This window comes from Equus asinus, chromosome 12 (assembly GCF_041296235.1).
Source record: "Equus asinus isolate D_3611 breed Donkey chromosome 12, EquAss-T2T_v2, whole genome shotgun sequence".
Taxonomy (NCBI): Eukaryota; Metazoa; Chordata; class Mammalia; order Perissodactyla; family Equidae; genus Equus; species Equus asinus.
The window spans coordinates 16,949,058-16,971,881 of record NC_091801.1 but is presented as its reverse complement, the minus strand read 5'-3'; the positions used below and the strand labels follow the sequence as shown (position 1 = coordinate 16,971,881).

Sequence of the window (22,824 nt, the reverse complement as noted above, 5' to 3'; positions counted from 1 at the left end):
TGAGTCTCCTGAAATTGTGTGCAAAATGTTCTGTGTATGTGCTTGTGGACGTTTTCCTGCCACATCTTTCTTAGATCCTCCAAGAGGTTATAGATTAAGAGAGTTTAAACAAGAAATGAAAGCATCTTAGCAAGAAAAAAAAAAAGGGATTCATAAAAGAGAGAGGTGAATGTGTTGGAGAATGACTATAAGGCTTCCTGCGATTGTCAGATACTACCAACTGGCATCAATTTCTATGGCTTGTCTAGCCATTTAGTGGGAAAGCATATATATTCATTGCACATTTAGAGTCATTAAAAATAATCACACATTAATAATGTAAATGTAAACAAAAATTGAGGTTAATAAACCTATATAGTTCTATTTTAAGACATCTTAATTAGACTTCGCAACAGCTGGGTAATAAATTTCCTAAAATTACTGGCTAAATCATAATGTGAATTTGTAAATAGGCTCATCAAGCCTTGAAAGGCTAATGAAGCTCCTCTAAGCTGAACCACTTTATTAAAACAAGAGTAATATCATAAATATTATAGATCTGATGAACTGGCTTTATATGTTAAGTGGGCATTGTTATTAGATGATAAATGTGCCCTAAAATGAATAGAAAATCTTACAACTTAGAAATATCTGTTAAATTTTAAAATAAAAGCTAAGTTCACTTCCCATTAAGAAGTGTTCCTTTTCATTAAAACTTATAATTACTTCTAATGCATCTGGTAACAAAGCCTGGAAATGTTCCCCTCTTCTTAAAACTCTGTCTATTGGTAATAAGAGACAAACAATAAACAAGTAAATATGCAAATATATGCCATAAATTCAAGTCGTGATAAGTGATATGATGGAAAATAAACCAGAGGAAGAAAGAAGAAAATGGATGAAGGGCACTCTTACTTAAGAAGTCGAAGAACAAAGAAATAACCTTAATATTGTCAGATTTTGGCTATTGTGGGCATGGTAGAAAGTATATAACACATATGGCAGAGACTAAATCAAACTAGTCATTTAGGATTATTCTAACATGCAAGTTTTATGCATAAAGAATGTTGATTAATCAAAAATGAATCTGCGAAAGGAATCAACGAACAGAAGCCTTAAAAATATCTAAAGCATACAAAAAGTATACCTTATCACTCATAATTTATCTTTAAAGCCAAAAAAATATGTAACTAAATCAAACATTTATTTCCTAATGTTCCTGAGGTCATTTTGATATGTTCACAATTTTTTTCTTCTCTTTTATTTAGGAATTCATTCATTTATTTATTTCAGAAATACATATTATAATTCAAATAATTATTTTATGAAACATATTACCAGTCATGGGACTCATAGACTCATAGATGGAATCTTACTAGACAGACAACATTTTGGACTTAATGAGGTCGAGGTCTCGTAGCCCAGCACTATCTTTATGACTAAACCATGAATTTTAATGAGACTAAAGAAAACGCTTGCTTCAACCTTCACAAAATGGTCTTGGTCATTGTTGGCTGACGAATAGGAGTTATGCGTTTCTAATCTGCCATTGCTTCCTCATCTTCCACATTCTGATCTACGTGTTTTCCCTTCTTCTATTTCACTACCAGTCTTTCTGTTTCCCTGGATTTTCATCTCTCTCAGGTTGAAAGACTCATATACATCGGCTTAAATTAATTTTTATTTTACTTAGTCTAAAAGAAAAAGTTCAAAAAGAACAAGTGAATTTATTAAATATTTATTGAGCATCAACAGAAGATAATGTGCTAGGTACTGGGTGAGACTAATATGGAAAAAAACGTCTTGGACTCAAAGTACTTGCTTTAAAGTGAGGAGCATGACAAGGAAACCTGTCTTATTTCTATGGCTCAGTGCTCACAATGCCTGGTTTATAAGCAAACGCTTAATAAATGTCTGCTAAATTAATTATAACAATATCACATTTAGACATGTAAAAAAAAGACAGAGCTCTTATGCATAAATCAAAATGCAACAATTAAGTGTAAACTTTTTATGATCTCTTCAATCACCTGGGCCTTAATGCTTGGAGAACCCTTTGATTTCTGACTGGCGTCAAGAGAAAGGGCATAGATTCTGTCTACTGGGCTGTGACGGGGAATCGAACAAGCTTAGGAGATAGGTCAAGAGGGGAATCATCCAGTGTTCCACCAAAGAGAGCACCTGGGGTCGGATAAAACTTGCCAACCTGTGTTTAGAAACAGAGTGTGAAACAAAATGGAGCAAGGTTAGACACCGGGGAAGAGTGGGGTCAGGAGGGAGAGAGCAAAGGATGATTACAATGCAGGCTATCCAAAGGGAGGAGAGGGCTCCACTTGGAGAGGCAGGCCCATTGCCGGAGGTGGGGTGGTTTGGCCATTTTAAACTGTCCCTTTCCATCTGATCCTGGTTTAGAACTTACCCTTTTAAATCAAAGTGAAATGGAGTCCTAGGGTGTATTAACACTGCTCTGAAATGTTAACTGCTATTCTTTTTCATAAGGCCTCTTTTTGATTCCCTTTCTATGTGGGATGTGGGATGTTACTGCTCAAGAAAAGACATGTTAAATATCTAGGATGCTTCCCATTGTGTTGTTTGAACACATAACCATATTAATTACCACTTAGTGACTGCTGTATGTACTTTACATATCTTAACCCATTTGCTCCTCTTGAAAACATTATTATTATCCTTATTTTAGGAATAAGGAAACTAAGTCCCAGAGTGGTTACATCTCTGGGCTTAGATTGGATAGCTAGTAATTGGCGGAGCCAGGCTCTCTCGCGCCAAATTCTGTGTGCTTAAATGCTTTGCTGTGCAGTCTTTCTTCAGGGAGGAATTCTAAGAATCCCATTGTCATTAAGATTTACATTCAAAATCTGGATAAGAGGGAGTCCAGAACCCTAGTGCTCTTAGAAAGACCTCAAACCCCCCTCTCCCCATCTCACTCACTGCTTGTCTGCATTAAGATCCCTTTTTTTTCCTGTAGCAGGGTGCTATTTTCTTGTCTGATGGTGCAGTTTTCACTTCTGCAGTCCACTGGCTGTGGGGCTGAAGAAGACAGAGGTGTACCTTGCATCTCCCTTCTCCCTAAGAAAATCCCCAGTTCTAAATCTTGCATTTTCCCACCGTGGTAATCTTCCACCTCTCCTTGTAGCAGTAATTTCCCAGTTCCCAGGTCACTCCTCTTTCTCTGAATCTGCAAGCTTCTGGCTTGCTCTCACTTTCCCCAACACCCTTCCTGTCTTAGTGAAATCAGTATAAACATTGGCGATTCTTCCCCAGAGCTAGCCTCTCCTTCTTTTATTTACCCTTTACCACTCATCTTGAATTCCATCCTACCTCAGCCACTCATTCCCTCTGTCATATGCTAGGCTTTCTCATTAGCGTTAACTGCAAATCCGTAATGTCAGTTTCAGGTACTTCCCTCCCTGACTACCACCTCCCATCTTTCTAGGTCATTCCTTCTGGTACCCAACTTTAACTGGGACCCAAAATACACTGGTTCTCCCAAATTTTCCTTGCCCCCATTCACCTTGTTCCTCATTTTTCTCTTTATCCAGCTTTTATCCTTGGCCCATCATTGGAATCTATCCTTCTCTTTTCCTTTGTTTTCCTCTCGTGGTAAAACTCTACCCTCTTTAAATTCATCTCTTTGCCTGTTCTCTGACTGAACCAGCAGAGGCTGGGGAAGAACACAAGGCCATGCTGGTCGATGTCCCTGAATTCATGACCACCAAACTCCAGGAGGTCATTGGTACTGCCCAAAGATACTACTGCATTTGCCTGGTCCATTCATATGTCCACTCTCCTCAATGATGATTTCATGCCTTTTCCTGTCTCCTCAAACCTCAAACACTTCTCCCCTATCTTTATTCTCAACTGATAACCCTTTCAGAAATGTAAAATGTCATTGTCATGCTGGAAAACAGTTTGGGAGTTTCATATAAAACTAAACATGCAGCTACCATATGACTCAGCAATTGCATTCTTGGGCATTTATCTCAGAGAAATGGAAACTTATGTTCACACAAAAACATACACATGAATGTTCATAGCAGCTCTATCATAATAGCTGAAAAGCTTACAACAGTCCAGGTGTCCTTCAACGTGTGAATGGTTGTATAAACTGAAGTATATTCATACCGTGGAATACTACACAACACAGAAAAGGAATGGACTATTGATACATGCAACAGCATGAATGAATCTCCATGGAATTATACTGCATGAAAAAAGCCAATCTTAAAAGGTTACATGCTATGTGATTCCATTTATATAACATTCTTGAAGTGAAAAAATTATAGGAATGGAGAACAGACTAGTGGTTACCAGACATTAGGGATGGAGAAAGGAGGGCTATAGAAGAAAGTTGTAAGTGGTTAGAAAAGGGCAATTCGAGGGACCTTGTGGTGCCTGACCTGGTCTTTACCTTGACTGTGGTAGTGGATACATAATATACAAACCTACACAAGTGCTGCAATTGTCTAGAACTAAATACACACCACCAGCATACACACACAAATGAGTACAATTAAAATGGGAAGTCTGCATAAGATTGGGGAATTGTATCCTTGTCAATATCCCAGTTGTGATATTGTGCTACAGTTTTATAAGATGTTACCACTGACAGAAACTATATAAAGGGTGCACAGGATCTCTCTGTATCATATCCGACAACTGCATGTAAATCTATAATTATTTCAAAGCATCAAAAAAATTTCAATTAAAAACAAAAGTAATCTGTCGGAAAATACCTTGAGATTTTTGACAGTCCTTCTCCCCAACAGTCTTTCAACAAAGGGTGTTAGCACCCGTCCCATTGATGACCTTTGCCTGAACAGTTGCTATATTGGTAGTTGCAAAATGGTGATATTCTGAGTCTGTCATTCCTTCTACATTTATTAACTAGCATTTAGACTTTTTTCCACCCCACTTTCCCCTGATCTTCTCTATCATAATCCACCCTAACTTTGAGGTGAACAGTGAGGTGGAGCTGTTGACCTTTGTCCACTGGTGACATACAATGTCATTTTGCCATTTCTAACCTCCTCTTAGACAGTGTTGAGCCTGGTACTTCATTAAGACAGCTCGAAATGTTCTGATCTGTGCTGTGAACTTCATCTGGTTGTTTTTTTACCAAGCCTCCTCTGCGTTTTGGCCTCGTGGGGGTGGGGACAATACATGTAACCTCCTCTCTTGCTCATGAACCTTCTCCTCTGGGCCTTCCCTCTGAGTACCTTTAGAAGGGGTTCTCTATCCATCCTGCCTGAGAGAGACTTCCTCTATATATCATGACTTTTTCCTTCATGAGGTGACATTTGCCATTTCCTTCCTTGGGGCAATAAGATGGAAAGAAACTGAATTATAGAGAAGAACTTGGGGACAATTTTTAGAACTATATATGGTTGCCACATGGACTTGGCCAGTATTGGCTAAGTTGTCCAGTCAGACACTGTCTTGGGAAGTTAGGAGAGAGACCAATGAAGGACTGAGAATTTACCCAAAGGAGGCTGGCTTTATCACCAAGAAACCTCTCCAGATGTACAAAGACTCTTTTTAGACTGGAAGAAACTGAGAGACATTTACTTGCCAATTCTGGTTCCATCTCTCCTCCTACCCACTCCTACCCTCAGAGCTAAGCAGCATGATAGGACCAGTGAGGAAAGTTATTTCAATTATAGAAATTAAAGTTTTCGTGCACTCTGCTTCAGCAGCCCAGGGTCTGCAGGTTTGGATCCAGGCACAGACCTATGCAGCACCTATTCACTGCTGATCATGCCATGCTGTGGTGGCGTCCCACATACAAAATAGGGGAAGACTGGCACAGATGTTAGCTCAAGGCCAATCTTCCTCACTAAATAAATAAATAAATAAATAAAATCTTATTATATTATGTTAAAATAGTTATCCTGTTACATGTGTTTTGCTTGGCATGCATATGTTTTGTAAATCAGGGAATTTCATACAATAATCTGGACTTTCTACCTCCTCTTTAAAAAAAAATCAGGAAATCCATGAACAGTGGGCTTTAATTCCCACCTGGCAACAATTGGAAGGAGCTGATTTGTATCTACCCCCTTAAATGGGGCAGGAGTTTCAGTTTTCCATATTCCTCACCTGTACCCACCTCAGAAATTGTTAATGAGGTACCTGAAGATGTCTAAGAAAAAAGACAGTCTATATATCCATTATCCTTGGGGAAAATTTTACTAATTTGTCCATAAATTTGCATAGCAAAGTAATCGAGTGAAAATTTGTAGATTTTCTTTACTTACCATGGCTAATTGGTAATGTCCCCATCATTGAAAATTAACATTTAAATATTTCTTCAGCTTAAAGGTGGAGCCCAAGACTAAAGGATTAAAACAGCAGCAACAGCAACATAAGAAGCTTCTGGCAGCAATGCTTTCTCAAGATTCTTTTGAGTCTGTCCACAGCCCTACCCCATCTGTAACAGAAGAAGATATTGATAATGAAGATGATGCAATGGAATTGCTGGGTAATTTTAAAAATTAATAATTTCTTTATTTCTTCTCTGGCTTTGTAAAAATGTGGAGTGATTAAGAGATTTTAAAAGTTTTGAAGAGTTTTGTCTTAGGGGAAAGAAACCCTTTAACAGGTACTTTTATTTACATTAGACTTTCATGAAGTTGCATGTAAGAACTGAGTTGAAATCACCTAAGCATGTGAAGTATTTATGAGACTGTATTTTGTGCTTTGTATACACAGCACTCTACCTTCTGACTATTTAATCAAGCTTTATTCTGTGTGCCATTGTGATAAAAATTCAAGTCTGTCTGCTTTATTCTCTGATTATGATTGCCTTGATCACATCTTTTGTCTATAAAATATGTATCCAAAGTACGAACTTCAGCCCTCATTGCAAGATGTCCCCCTGTTGTTTCAAGGATGTTTTAGAAAAGTAGAGTAAAATTTAAAGGAGCAAATAGTGTATTAATGTTTTATGTCTTCCATAAATGACAGGAAAATTTGCAGAGATTTCAGTATTTTAATAGGCCCATCACTTTCATGAAAACCTTATTAATGTTGTATATGTAGGAAATCCTTATATATCTTTTAATGAAGGAAATTTGTCTTTGTTTCATCAGAAATCTCTGCATAGTAGTTTTTTTAACTTCCCTTTGGGAAACCATTTTTTCAAAAAAGGGGAAATGAAATTTTATTTCAGAGAGAGTGATCCTCATATAAACAATGTGTTTTTAATTCAGTCATGTCACTTATTCTATTCTAAATAATTAGGCAATTTTCAAATACTTTGTAACAAAATATTAGAAAGTGAATAAATAATGTTATCATTTGAAAGTTTCAAATGAGTTTAACCTATAAGAAAAGGAGTCCCAGAAATATACAGCCTTTTTTTTTATTCTTTTTTTTTCCCTTAAATCAGCTTCCTGGGCTTTAAGTGTTTATGGCAATAAAATACGATCATTATAATAAATTATATTGGTCTTCATGCATAGGCCTACAAAGATCAGTGATGGCAGGTTCACTGATGTTTTCTGATGTGATAATAACTGCATTCATTCCAGCATTGAGAAGACTGTGTCATGGCAATTTCACTTCATGCTGTTCGTCTTTTAAGAACAATTAAGTCTGAGTATTTTTTAAGGAATCTTCTCTCCCTACCTCCAAATCATTAATGTGGCTGATGTGCCAGATATGGTGGTGGATTCAACTTCCATTCAGCCAACATTTACTGAGCATTTACTATGTGCTGAGCTCTGGGCTTGGTCCTGGGGACATAAAAATAAAATAATCATGGTTTCTGTTTGCAGGAACTTTACAGTCTCGTGTTCAAGATAAAAATGAAAATACATCACTCTAATAGTTTTTGCTACAGGTGCCAATTTGATTAAGCATGCAGCCGTATATATGATAACACCTAATGCATAAGTAGGGTACGGTGATCAGGGAATGTGGCCTAGAGAAGCTGATTCCTCTGGTGAGCCCCAGAGGACAAGTGGGTACAACTTCAGCAGATGGAGTGGGGTCATTACCCCTGTAGGTTTGCTCTCATAGGAATGGACTGTTCTGCAATTGTGCTCCATGACTGTACCTGTAAATTGTTGCCCTGCTTTGGTCAGTAACAGTGAAGGGGGCAAATCTTGAACAGCAGCTGTCAATGGAAGGGGCAGGATGTTGCCCAAATGACATCAATGTTGTCGTTTTGGTACGTTGACATTGGGTTGTCCTGTTATCTTTCTTTCTCTCTCCTTTCCTTTAAATGACAGCTCATAGTCAGCTGATATCATATGAAGGCAATTAGACTCTATCTTGCAAAGAGAGTCTTTGGAAGAAATCCAGGCATACACCATTTGGGGTTCCTGATAGCCTCAGAAACATCCAGTCAGAGTGGGGGAACTCATTTAACTTCAGTGATAGCAAGGGATTCTTTAAGGACACACAGTTGTCCACTCAGTGCTGGTAACCCCTACATCTTAGCTCCTCTGTTCTGAAGTCTCTGGTCTCCCAAGCTGAACACCAGAGGATTGGGTTTTGGAGACTATCTAATGTGAGCAATTAATAGCTGGTCCTTATTATGTTTTTTTTCATTTAGATATTTTAGCCTTTGGTCTGAGCAAATTTAAAAATCACAGATAATTGGAAGTTTGGACTTTCTCCATGTAATTCCAACTATGTCAGCACAAGCAACTAGTGATGTACCAGTGCTGGGTCTCATCTGGGTGATGGCTCATCTCTGATATGCAATCAAACATGTACATGCTTAATTTCAGTTAATAGAGGAGTTAAGAATTTTTCCGTCATGATATAGTAATGAGTGAATATGGGTATAAAATAAAGTGGTTGTTAAGATGTTCAATTTTAAGACCTGACATCTTCAGTAGCCGTGTGTGTCTCTGTTAATATTCCATTGGATTCCATTAGATTTCAAGGCCTACACCAATTGATGCAATACTCCAAAATCGATTTAGAAACTATATACTATCTACCTTCCTCGTTCTTTTAATATTAGATTTACATTATTTTTGTGTTATTAAAAAAAATTTAAGACAATATTTTTGAAACTCTGATTCCAGAGAAACATATGTGATTATACATATTTGAGGAAAATACTAATGCTAAGTTCTCGAAAATTTATTTGAAATCAAGTTTTAGTACATAGAATCATTGTAAAATGCAACAGAGATATCTGGTATTTAAAATATCTTTTTAAATATACAACATTGTATAGAATGAGTTTGCTGTAGCTTGTATATTTTAAGCGTTTATCTTGTGATTGTTATCTATACCAAGTATAACTGACTGAAAAATTTATTTATTATCCAAGGGAAGCAGTCTGTACATTTTGTGAAGTGATAAAAAAGTAAAAAGTATGGTAATATAATAAAAGGTTATTCCTCAGTAAAATCAGTTGATTTGAAGGGAAAAATGGAGTCTTTTAATTGAGCTAGAAGTTAGTAAAACTATTGACCCTTGTTTTGTTTGTTAAGGAATCTAGCATTGTTAAGACATACTAATATTTAATTAATACTAATTCTTCACAGTTGTTGAGTTGTATATTTGTGGATTTCTTTTCTCAGTGTTTTGGGCGTGTGAAAATATTATAGTGAGGCGTTTCTGACTTTTTAAGTAGATTAAATGTTTTCTGTAAGATTGCTATAAATACTACTTATAACTTCATGGTACAAAAGTAGTTTAATATGGAATTAATATATACCAGAGAATAAAATATCCAAATTTGTGTAATTTTAAATATAACCATTTTAAGCACCTCTGAAATTGTTGGTGCCCTGATTATAGAAGGTATTGAATAAAATATCTGCCAAGTCACCTCAAACTAAGTAGTTCTCAACTTCAAATATAATCTATTCACAAATATTTTAGTAATTATGCTGGAAATTAATCACCACAATGAATAAAACATTATAAAGAATCTTTACATATTTTTAAAGTGATTAAAATCAATAATTTTTCAAAAGTGGAAAGACAAATTATAATAGTGCAACAAGAGATTTATGAAAATCCCTGTGTATTTCACTCTGTTAACTTTCATGGAGTTTAAGGAACTTCATTAGTTTACAAGATATTTCAGCTTGTAAATGTGAGTCCATTTTCATTACATTACGTGCATTTTTCATCTTATTCTTGATGAAATGCTAATTGCAATTGTGAGTCTGATTTTTGTCTATATAATTTATACTCATTTTAAAATATCATCAGATTTACTTGAAAGGCACAACTACTTTTCTTACGCATTTTAGTATGGAATATTACTTGAAAAAGTTTGTTTAGGCTTTCTCAAAATTGATAATGAAGCAAATACCTAAAAATCACATTCCAGAGATGCTAAAAAAGAAAAAACAGCATTAGTCATGCTTTGTACTTTCTGGTTTTAGCTCATAATCATATAAAAATTAAAACTAAAGTTGTATTACCAAAACCAAAAAAGGTGATTGCAAATATATTTTATTTATTTTAAATTTAATAATTAAGAACAAGTTTAATTCTACTGGTATTCTTTACAGAATACAGTAATTGAGTTTCTAAAACCCTCACATCTTACCAAATTATGTAAAATATAAACTTAATTTTCTAGAGGGACTCACTGCATTAAGGTGATCCTTTGGGAAATGTTTTTGCATTGTGACCAACCTTTATAAAGTAAACATTCACTCTTTGCTCTGTTGTGCTTTTTTTTTTTTTTTAAGTTGGAGGCTTCTTAAAGCAGAAAGCACCATATGTGTAAAATAAGAACATGCATGTTACCTAAGGAGAAATGATGCTGTCACTTGGTGATGTTAAAAAAAGGGAGAGGGCCTTAAATGTTTAAAAAAAATCTATCACTTACCTTTCTATTTACCTGTATTGTAATGATCTAAAGTATGTTGAATAGTTTGAAGCACAGGGAAACATCCATGCAGACTCTGTGTCCTTTGAGTGGTGATCATTGGGAGCATCAGGATAACAAAGCTGTCACTTTAAAATGAAGATTCTTGGTAGAAAAGATTCTTTTAAAAAGTCTGAGGACTTTCAAAATTAAATTTATGGATCTTTTAATATTGGCTGTAAGGTTGCTTTAAATACTGCTTAGAAATTTGTTCAGCATAGTACCAAAGTAACTTAATATGGAATTGGTACATATTAGAGGTTAAATTATCCAAATTTGTGGAGTGTTAAGATATAACAATTTTGAGCACCACTGAAGTTAGTGCTCTGAATCTAGAACATACTGAATAAAATATCTTCCAAATCACGTCAATCCAAGTAGCTCTCATTTTTAAATATAAAATAGTCTCAAAAATTCCAGTGATTGTACTGGCAACCAATGACCACAATTAACCGAACATTATAGAAAATCGGCAGGTACATTTTTAAATGTTCACTAAATTAGTATAATTGAAAAACTAGCACCTCACCCAGATGTATGAAAATATCTTAAACATGCTAAATAATAAATATTTCCTCCTGTTAAGCCACGTTTTACGCTATAACAGAAGTTCTAAGAAATGCCCCCGTTGTAGAGTTTTGTCCTATATTTCTGAATTCTGACTTCAGCTTGCTTTAGTGCCATGATTGTGGGCACAAACCCAAGTGAGCTCTCATTGAAGTGTGGCCTGAGTAAAGCTGAATGTGCTTGTCTCTCCAGATTACGGTGACAACATTTGAGAAAATCCACTCAAACACATTTTTTCATTCAGCGAATACCATGCCCCTGCCATGTGAACAGTACTAGTTTATATTAATATGCAGCGCTAGGAATATTGCCTTTGGTATTTTTCTAACTACCTTGACCTCTTTGGGCTTGAGAGAACAGTGAACCTAGTGAACGTTGGCATCTAATAGACCCGAACAATTTGTAGGCCTTTGCTTCAGCTCTCAATTAGTCCATTAATTCATTCATAAGTTTATTAATTTCTGTGCTTACAAAGTGGCTCTGCACATTCCTGGGAGTTCAGATCTGTGCAAATACAGACATATTCCATGAAGGATTAACCATTCAGGAATGATTCTCAAGATTTCTTTGCTTAAGAATCTTCTGAGGAGGTTATTTAAATGCAGATTTCAGTGCCCTCCACCCCTAATTTTTGGCTCCTTAGATGTGGATACAGCCCACGAATCAACATTTTCAACAGGAATACCCTTCTTTCTGTCCTAAAGAGGGTCTGTGGCAGGTGATCTGGAGAACATACGATGAGAAACTCTAATCTAGTAGGGATGGTCAGTGAACGTTTTGTTATTTGATGTAATACATCCCGAAGCAAGAGGAACATTATAGAAAGTTTAATTTTTTACAACAAAAAGAGCATGGAATAGAGATTTCTGAGTTAAACAAGCTCTTTGAAAGTATCTCCTGGAAACAAGGAAAAGTCTTGCTGAGAAGCTTTGGTTAATGCAGTTTGTCTTACTTTATTATCTGTCTTCCTTCCTGATCTCATATTTTACAAGCGCCTTTGTAAAATGAACTGCTTAGTGTAGAAAAAATATGTTATGAAATGGTTCTAGCATAGATCTGAGGTTATTGTTTTGTTGAGATTCTATTTTGTCATATTACCATATTGAACCTTTGTTTAAGATTCTTACTTTGCTTTCATTAGGTGTGACTCATAGGCCCCTTCACTGCCTTCTAGAAGGACTCGTTTCATTGGAGTTCTATTTGGGTTTCATTCTCTTCGTTCTTCATTTGTGTTTCTATTCAGCAAAATATGACAACATTTGCAATAATAACCAGGGTTTGTTTGTAGAGATTGCCTTTTAAGTAAATATGAACTTGCATGCCACCAAAAATATACATCATCCCACATGATTTACTTTTATGGATTTAATAAGAAATGTTGCTCTCTTTTTCTTTAAAAAAATGTTTCCAATGTTAAAAGTAGATCAGCATAGCAGAATAAAGTCAATAGAGTGAAAATAAAATCCTAACCCGTAAACAAATTGTTGACAATTGTCCTTCATCTCAATTGTAAACCTGTGCAAAAATTCCTTTGTTTGAAAGATAGCTGTTTCCAGTTTATTTGTGGGTAGGTTGTTTGGTTCATATTCCTCACTTTGCAGTAAGTTACAAATTATTTGGCACATAGCAATAACAGAAGTTAATGTGCTTTTTCATCTTTAGACCGTGGCTTTTCCCTGAGAGTTGTGTAGAGGCATGAGTCACGTGGTATGTGGTGTATGTGGTCTATGGCCAAAGCACTGGGTTAAAACTCTAAGACCAGCTCCCGCCCTCGTGCTGCCTCTAGCTGCCCTGAGCGACAAGTAATTAATTGTAAAATGCTAGTAACAACATCTGTCCTTCCTATCACGCAAGGATGTTGTGGGAATAAAAATGGGATATTCTCTCAGAGTGCTTTTAAATTTTTTTTTCCTTTTTGTCATGCCTAACAGGAATATTTGAAAAAAGACACCAGCATTTATATTCAAAACTTCTCTTCCAAATAAATTTATATCCTTGAACCCTCATACATTTTGTCTAGTTAAAAGCAAAGGAAAACAAGAGCTTTCTTTAGCTTTGAGAAATTGCCTACTAACAGTAAAAATTGATGTTTCCCACAAGACAATAAAATCAAAGGCTTGAAGAGAAAGCAGGTAAAGCTACAAATGCATTTGCAAGCCAAAATATTTGCTATATCAATACAAAGCATTCTGTCTTTTATTTTGAACATGAATATTTAAGCAAGAGCAAACATGGATGTGATTTAGTTCAGGCTATATGGCAAGGTACTCCACTGTCTTTAATTTTCTTCCATATAACTGTATAAGTTCTAGGAGGAAAAGACAAATGTTTTGTGCCTACACGTGAATCTCCACTAACAAAAGTGGGTCTGGGAGCAGGATTAGGAGGGAGAGATGAGGAGGAGATAAATAACTAGAAATTTGTACTGTATGTTTACATGCTTCTGTGTAAATAAAGCCATAAAAGTCTTGAAAATCTACAAGCTTTAAAAACTCTTTCAGTCATATTGATAAGAATGGATATATTTGAAACAGCTCAATTTTGACGGTATTGAATTCATTGTATAAACAAATTGAAAATCAGTGTTAAATATTATGAGGGCTTTGTTGCTTTTGAAATAAGCTTGTCCATTTCAAATACTTAATAAAATGGTGATGTTACATATCAGATGATTTGTTTAGCCATGGTAATGATTTTCATATAATTTGACTGAATTTGAATTAATTTTTTTTGGAATTAATTTTGTACTCTAGGTAAGAGCCATTTGAAAGTGGTGCAAAATCGTGACTTTATTGTATTTTTTTCCTTGGTTGAAAATGTGCAAAGAAGTGTAAGTAATTCAGCAATTATTTGCATTTTAACATCAAAAACAATAGATATGTTAAAGAGGTATTAAAACTCTTCTTCTGAATTGTTGAAAACTTCTTGTATAATTGTAGTAATCTGTTTAGATTTCCATGTATTACAATAACAGTGACATCTTATTTAATCATCTCTAAATAGATATCTTAAAATTATTAAAGTTGAATACTGAATACACATTAACAGAAGTGGTCACAAAACTTGCGAATTATTTTCAGTAAGTTAAAAACAACAGTTTTTTTGAAGTAAAGCTTTATTCAGTATTTTTAAAGATATTATATAAACACATTTTTCAAAATATGAAATGTTTATATGTGAATATATATGAATTTCTTTTGGAATGAAAATATTATGAGTTTCTTTTTCAGTAATTTCAGTAAGAAAATAATCTTAACAAAAATGAATGTATTTTTTGAAAATTGCTCTAAAACTTTTAAGTGGAAGAGTCCTAAAGAACACAGTGGGGAAAATATGACGGCCTTCTAATGGAGATAAATTAAGTCTAGCGGTTTTATTTTACTTTTCAATTTTTTAGGTTTTTTTCTGCAAAAGATGATTGACTGCCTTATATTCATATTAGATGAATTTGCTTACATCAGGATATAAACTTTAAAATTTCATATAAAACCTTTAAAATTTACTTTTTCAAGAATTGTCAGAAGGGGGTGTGTTAGGCCAGCTATTTTAGGTGCTGACATATTCACTTGTTAGTTACTGACATTTGTTTGGGGACAATATATTTCAAGAATTTAATGTAGAATATTATTAATATGGTAAAAGAAGATTTAAGTTAACCTTATTAAATTAATTTTATGAAAATTCTAATACTGTGGAAGACAGTATAGCATAGTATTAGAAATAACACCAGTGAGCATGAGCTTTGTATTCAGGGCACCCTAGTTGCAAGTTTCACCATCGTCTCTTACTAATTCCGTGATTTGAGAACAGTAACTTCTTTCTTCCAAATATCAAATCCATCATCAGAAAAATAGGAATTTTAACAATACTTATAGAGTTTTGTGGAGATTAAGTAACATAATTCATGTAAAGTGCTCAATGTATCTGATAAAGGATTAGAGCTAGAAAAAAAGATGTGTAACTATAATTCATATCATTTTTATGTCAATTCCTTTCCTGTCTTGATCTACTGCATGAAGTTTCATACATGTGAAAAAGAAAGTACAACCATAGGAATTTGATCTTATGAGTTTACATATTTAGCCTTTTATCATAAAGAGACTTATCAATATCAAATATGCTCCAAATATTTAGAAATTATTTCAACAAGTACCCTGTACTTGATATTTAATTCTAGTTTTTTCCTTTCTTTTAAAAATCACAACTTTCTCAAAAGATCATGTCACATGAACCTAAATTTTCCCCAATATGGAAAGAATCTTAGCCTTTTTCTCCATTTAAAGACAGTACCCCCATTATAAGAGAACATTATAATGTTCAAAGTTTTCTCATAATTTGACTGAAGAAATTATTTTCAGCAATTTGAAATGTTAAAACATTTTTAGAGAGTATGAAAAGCTGAAAACATATGTCTGATTTTCTCTTATATGTATTTATTCTTGTTACCAGTTACTGCCTCCCTGATTTACAGTCATGGATGTTCTTTGGTTTTTTTTTTTGAGAAAAGTGCACACAATTTTTATTTTTCTTTTTTGGTGAGGAAGATTGGCCCTGAGCTAACATCTGCTCCCAATCTTCCTGTTTTTTTTCTTTTTCTCTTCTCCCCAAAGTGCCAGTACATAGTTGTATATCCTACTTGTAGGTCATTCTAATTCTTCTATGTGGGATGCCCCTACAGCATGGCTTGATGAGTGGTGCATAGGTCCACACCAAGGATCTGAACCCATGAGCCCTGGGCCTCCAAAGTGGACTGTGCGAACTTAACCACTCGGCCACGGGGCCAGCCCCATGGACATCCTCAGTCCTTCTGTAGCATGGAGAAGATGATATCTGGCTTGTAGAAACATAGAGACTTTATTGGCCCCATGCATCCCACCTTGTAATGGGAGTAAGATAGGCAGCATAAGAAGACAAGCTCAAGGAAGTATGCATTTTCCAAGCTGGTGCGGGCTATGTGCGTTTTCGTATTATAGTGCATTCCCTTATCCTCTCACAATTCAGAGAATCTTTGTCCAACAATATAAGCAAAACTATCAAGAGAGGAAAGGGGAGAAATTTTCTTCTTTCTTGTTTTCTCCAGGCTACAATCTGATGTTCTTAAATTCTTTTTATGGGCTTTTGACATTTATGAGATCTGAAACTTTCTCAAATAGCATTGTTAATGTTGTGTACCGTCTGATTCCTAACATCTTGGCGGCTGAGTTAAGGACATTTTTTACAGAAATTAGGTTAAGATAAGAAACTAATCTCTGCTCATATGTAGTCTAAACACAAAAGGGCTAAACAAGCTCCAAGAAAGTCTATTTTGACAAGGAAAATTAAGAATGTGAGAGAAGTTATTTTCCAGTATAAAAGCTTTTAACTGAGAAGAAGAAAATCGGAAGAACATACATTAAAAAAAAAATCACAGGGGGCCGTCCCTGTGGCATAGTGGTTTAGTTCCCACGCTCTGCTTTGGTGGCCTGAGGTTCACAGGCCTGGATCCCAGGCATAGACCTAGCACTGCTCGTCAAGCCACACTGTGGTGGCATCCCACGTAAAATAGAGGAAGATTGGCACAGATGTCAGCTCAGTGACACTCCTCCTCACATGCACACACACGAAAATACAAGCAGCATTCCTTTTACAGTAAAATTCAGAGTATTTACTCATGGAGCTATTCCTTTTACTACCAAGAAACAAACAGTTGTTCCTTTAAAAATGCTATCTCTGTTTAAAACACACTTTCTAACCATAAAGGTAATGCCATCATAATAGACACATTTGTAAATTTATTTTCTAAATTGTATCATTGCTTTCTCTAATAATCAGGGTTTAAATAATTCTAAGTTTTTAAAAAAAGGCAAGAAATCTCATTACTGGTCTTGCTTAACTTCATGATCTTAGCATTCTTAGTTTCCTCTGCCACTGAATGTTCAAATGTGGGTACAATCAACATGATTTAGTTGTTTATTACCTTCCTGATAAGAAAAAGATTTTAGAAATTTGAACAAAGAATGATTCTTTTTCTGGAAAAGTATTGGCACTTACAAGTCAGTATAAGCTAATTTTAGGAGCTCGTAATGTCAAATTTCCTTTAGAATAATATTTATTTTTGATTATTAAAAGGTAGATATTCAATGTAAAGAGCATGAAATTACAGAGGTCAAAATAAATATTACCCAGAAATAATTACTGTTAAAATGTTCTAGTCATTTTTTAAAGATATTTTTATACATAATATACATAGAATAGTATTAACATTTATGTGCATTTACAGTATGCACTGTGCTGTTAAAAGCTTTCTGTACATTACTTAATAATCACAAAAATACCATGGGGTAAACAATATTATTATCCTCACACCATAGAAAAGGACACATCCTTGCAAAAGAAAATTTACCTGGATTACATATTGGTGCTCAAGAGTCAGATTCCTAAGCCTCAGAATTAAACACTAATTATGCAATACATATACTTTAAAATGCACATTTATATTAATATGTTTATATTTACTTGCATATATATGCAATTTTCACACAATAAACATAGTTTAAAATTTAAAATCAGAGGCTTCTTCTTCCAGTCATGATGGAATAAATGGTATTGGCCTTATGCCTCCACATTAAACGATTATAAAACTAGACAAAATATATAAGGTCAACTTTTAAGGTACTGGACAAAAGGCAACATAGGACTTTGATTCTTAAGGGAGGGAGACTAGTGAGGTGAGCCCTGTGTTTCACCCTTGCTTTCTTCATGGTAGCACTTCCCTGGCCAACTTGTATGGAGGGGAACTCAAGTGGAGAATAAAGAGTAGCGATTTCACTGATCTGAGGAAGAGATTGGAGTTTGGTGCTGCTGCAGTGGCTGGAATTTGTTGGACAGTATAACAAGAGAAAAAAGATGAGGAGGCGTGGATAGAAGTCAACAGTTTGTTCCCTTGGATTCTGAGCTGAGAACTGGGCTGTTCTTGCACAGGGCGAGACTCCCCAAGACCTGAGAGAGTGGTTTTCGTGTGTCTGAGAACCAAATAGAGAGAGGTCAGACAGAGCTGGGACACATCAGCATTCCAGCCCAGCCAGCGAGAAAGAACCTTCTTAAGTTCCTTTAACGTTCAGAGGAGACCTTAGAAAAGTCAAACATTAGGAGTAAGGACTGCACATTGAATTGAGAGCCACTGCTAAGAATGAGGAAATTATTGAAATAGACCCAGCTTAACAAAGCCTAAAACCATGCCTACAAAGGTGAAGGGGATCTGCCAATAATTTAATTTCTGACAGAAAACTCAATATCCTTTACAGAAGACAACATAAACCAGCTTTCCTGCAGAGAATCAACCATAATGTCCAACGTATGATAAAACCTTATTAATCATGCAACAAAACAGGAAAATGTGACCCAAAATCAAGACAAAAAGGCAACCAAAGAAACAGATCTCGTTTTACTCAGATGCTGGAATTAGATGACAAAGAATTTTTGAAAGCAATTATTATATATATTTTATGGACTTAAAAAAAAAGAACACAAGGAGTAAACAGATAAGAAATCTCAGTAGAAAAATTGAAACTAGAAAAAGAACCAAAGGAAAGTCTACAATACAGAGAGAAATCTAGAATATCTGAAATTTCTCAAATCACTCGGCAAGATTAATAGCTGATTGAACAAGGCAGAAGGAAGTGCTAGTGAACTTGAAATAGGTCAACAGAAATTATCCAAATTAAGATCAGAAACTTAAAAAAAAAGTAAAACAAAATGAAAAGGGCTTTGACGACCAATGGGACAATATAAAAAAATGAAACATTTAATTGGAATTCCAGAAAGAGGGGAGAAAGAATAGGAAAGAAAATATATTTTAAGTAGTAATGTCCAATTTTTTTCCAAATTTGGTGGAAAATAGCCTGCAATACAAGTTCAGAAAATATAAGATTGACAAAATAAAGCAATTTCGGGTAAACAAAAGCTGACTGAATATGTTACCAGGAAACCTGGACTCTAAGAACTGTTAGAGTCTCTCAAGCTGAAGGGAACTTATATCAGATAGAAAATAAGATGTATAGGAAGAATTAAGAACACCAGAAATAATAAATAAGATTATATCCCTTTTGTTGACTTTTAGAAAGATAACTGACTGCTTAAAGCAAAAATACAAACAATGTAGCGTAGGGTTTATAACATACAAAGAGGTAAAATCCTATGAAAAATAGTACCAAGGATGAAAGTAAATGGAATTATGGCGTTATAGTTTCTACATTTTTATAAGAAGTAATACAATATTAATTGTAAGTAGACTATAATAAGTTAAGGATACATTGCTTTTATCCCAAGAACAATCATTGAAAAGAAAACTTAAATAAAAAACCAAAGAAGTTTAACTAAAAAGCTAGTAGAGGACTTAAAGGGAATACTAAAATTTGACTAAGGAGGAACAAAGGAAGCCAAAGCAGTTGGGGCAAATAGAAAACAAACAGCATGAGGTAAACTTAAACCCAGACATATTAATAATTACATTAAGTCTAAATGGACTACACACGCCAATTAAAAGGCAGAGATTGTTAGCCTAGATCAACAAGTATGACTCATATGCTGACTATAAGATTTACTGTTTAAGACCTGATAGGTTGAAAGTAAAAGGATAAGAATATATATTGCATCCAAAAAGTAGGCATAAGAAAGTTGGTATAGCACAAGGATAAAAAGTACTTTTATCAGAAAGACATAAAAATTGTAAGCATGTATGCATTTAAAAACAGATTTTTAAAATATATGAAGGAAAAATTAAAAAGGTTAGATAAATGGGTAATCATAGTTGAATATTTTAATACAAGTCTCTCAGTAATTGATAGATAAAGTAGACAAAAGTCAGTAGGGATATAGAAGCCTTGAACAACACTATCAACATTATTGTAGATTGAAATTTATAGTATACTCAATAATGCAGAAAATTCATTCTTTTCAAGCACGGATGAAATGTTCATCAAGACAGACTATATGCTGGGTCAACTTTCTGTGCTCTGGTCACAACAGGATTAAATTAGAAATCAATAAAAAGATAACATTTAGGGAAATTCTAAATGGAAATTAAACACTTTTTAATAACACCAAAAGGGAACTTTGAAAATAATTCAAACTAAATGATAATTAAAATACAACATACAGAGTTTGGGAGGATGAAGCCAAGGCTGTGCTTAAAGACAAGCTTAGACCTTTGAACAAGAGAGGTTTAAAATCATTGATATAAGTTTAGACCTTAAAAATCTAAAAAGGAAATATAAATTGCATCCAAATGAGTAGAAAGATAGACATAACACAGATGAGAAGAATTCATGAAATAGAAAAGAGGCTAACAGAGAGAATAGTAGCAATGCCAAAATGGATAAATTCCTAGTAATCTTAACAAAGGAAAAGATAGAGAAACACAAATTACCAAGATTAGAAATGAAATACAGGACCAGACTTCTCTGCAGAGTTTACAGACACGAAGGATAACAAAAGAATATTACAACTTTATGCCAACATATTTGACAAATTATATATAATGAAAAATATTCTAGCGAAACACATCATAACAGACAAAACAAGGAGGAATTGTACATCTGAATAGTTCAATATTTGTTAAAGAAGTTGAATTTGTAAGCAAAATCCTTCCCAGAAAGAAAACTTAAGGTTCACATGGTTTCATTGGTGAATTCTATCAAATATTTAGGAAGAAAATATGCAAATATAATGACCTCTTTTAGAAAATAGGGAAGAGGGAACACTTGGCAGATTGTTTTGAGACCAGCATAGGTGTGATACCAAAACCTGACAAAGACACTGAGAGAACAGAAAATTACAGATGAATATCCCTTATGAACGTAGATAAATATTCTTAACAAAATGTTATTAAATTAAATCTCTATGGTCCAATACAATCTCAGTCAAATTCCTAATGGGCTTTAAAAAAACGAAATTGATGAACTAATTCAGAAATTTATTTGGAAATAATGACCTTGAATGACCAAAATCATTTAGGAAAAGAACAATATCAGTGGAATTACAGTATCTGATTTTAAAACTCACTATAAAGCAACACTCACAATAATCAAGACAATGTGGTATTGACATAAGGATAGGAAAACAGATCAATGGAATGCATTAAAGTCCAGAAATATGTGTGGTCAATTAATTTTCAACAAAGGCACCAAGGCAGTTTGATACAAAATGGATAATATTTTCAACCTTTGATGCTGGAACAATCAGATAAATTTAAAGAAAAAGAATGAGTTTTGACCTTCTACTTCATACCATAACAAAAATTACTTTGAAATGATTATGGGCCCAAACATAAAAGCAAAGACTATAAAACTTCTAGGAGAAATGTATAATATGTTTGTAATGCTGGTGCAGGCAAAAGTTTTTTAGACATGCCAAAAATCACTAAGGATAAAAGGAATAAACTGGACCTCATTAAAGTTACAAAATTCTCAGAAAATGAAAAGAAAGTAAGAATAAAATAAAGAAAATGTACAGGCATACCACTCACTGGGAGAAAATATATGCAATATATCTGACAAAGGACTTGTATCTAGAATGTATACAGAGCTCCTACAAATCAATTTTTTAAAAGGACAAATAACCTGATAAAAGTAGGCAAAAGGTTTCAGTAGACATTTCACAAAAGGAGATAAACAAATGGTAAATGAGCACGTGATAAGGTGTTCAACTTCATTAGCCATCAGGGAAATGCAAATTAAAACAAGATACCACTTCAACAGCTAGAATGGCTAAAATCAAAGACCCTCAACACAAAATGTTGCCAAGGATGTGGAGTAGCTGGAACTCTCAAAAATTGCTCATGGGAATGAAAAATTTTACAATGACATTGGAGAAAATATCTCTCAGTTTCTTATAAAGTTCAATATGTACCTACCCTATGGCCTGCCAATTTCCCAAGGGAAATAAAACATGTATGCACAAATATTTGTATCTGAAAGCAGTTTTACTCAAAATAACCCAAACAGAAAACAATCAAAATTAAAATCTCTAGGAGAACGTATAAACGAATTGCAGTATATCCACACAATGGAATACTGTTCAACAATAAAAGTGAATTAAGTGCTGATGCATGTGACAATATGGATGAATCTCATTGCTATGGACTGAATTGTTTCCCCCGCCAAATTCATGTGTTGATGCTACAACTCCTAATGTGACTGTGTTTGGAGATAGGACTTTTAGGAGGTAATTAAGATTGCCTGAGGTCATAAGGATGAGGGTTCGTAATCCAGTAGGACTGGTGGCCTTCTAAGAGAGGAAGAGAGAGCTCCCTCTCTCTCCATGTGCATGCACTGAGGAAAGGCCGTATGAAGATACAGTGAGAAAGTGGCCATTTGCAACTCAAGGAGAGATCTTTCACTAAACCTTGGCTCTGCTGGCTCCTTGATCTT

The 22,824-nt window shown here is 34.5% G+C and overlaps 1 protein-coding gene across 10 annotated transcripts in view; it reads left to right on the top strand.

The window, feature by feature from the left end:
- The window catches only part of C12H8orf34 (chromosome 12 C8orf34 homolog), a 371,097-nt gene that overhangs the window by 137,703 nt on the left and 210,570 nt on the right, over window positions 1–22,824 (top strand). For all 10 annotated transcript variants that reach the window (XM_070481128.1, XM_070481133.1, XM_070481132.1 and 7 more), the window contains one exon: window positions 6,312–6,478. In XM_070481128.1, coding sequence (XP_070337229.1) covers window positions 6,312–6,478 — 167 coding nt within the window. The remainder of the gene's footprint in view (window positions 1–6,311; window positions 6,479–22,824) is intronic.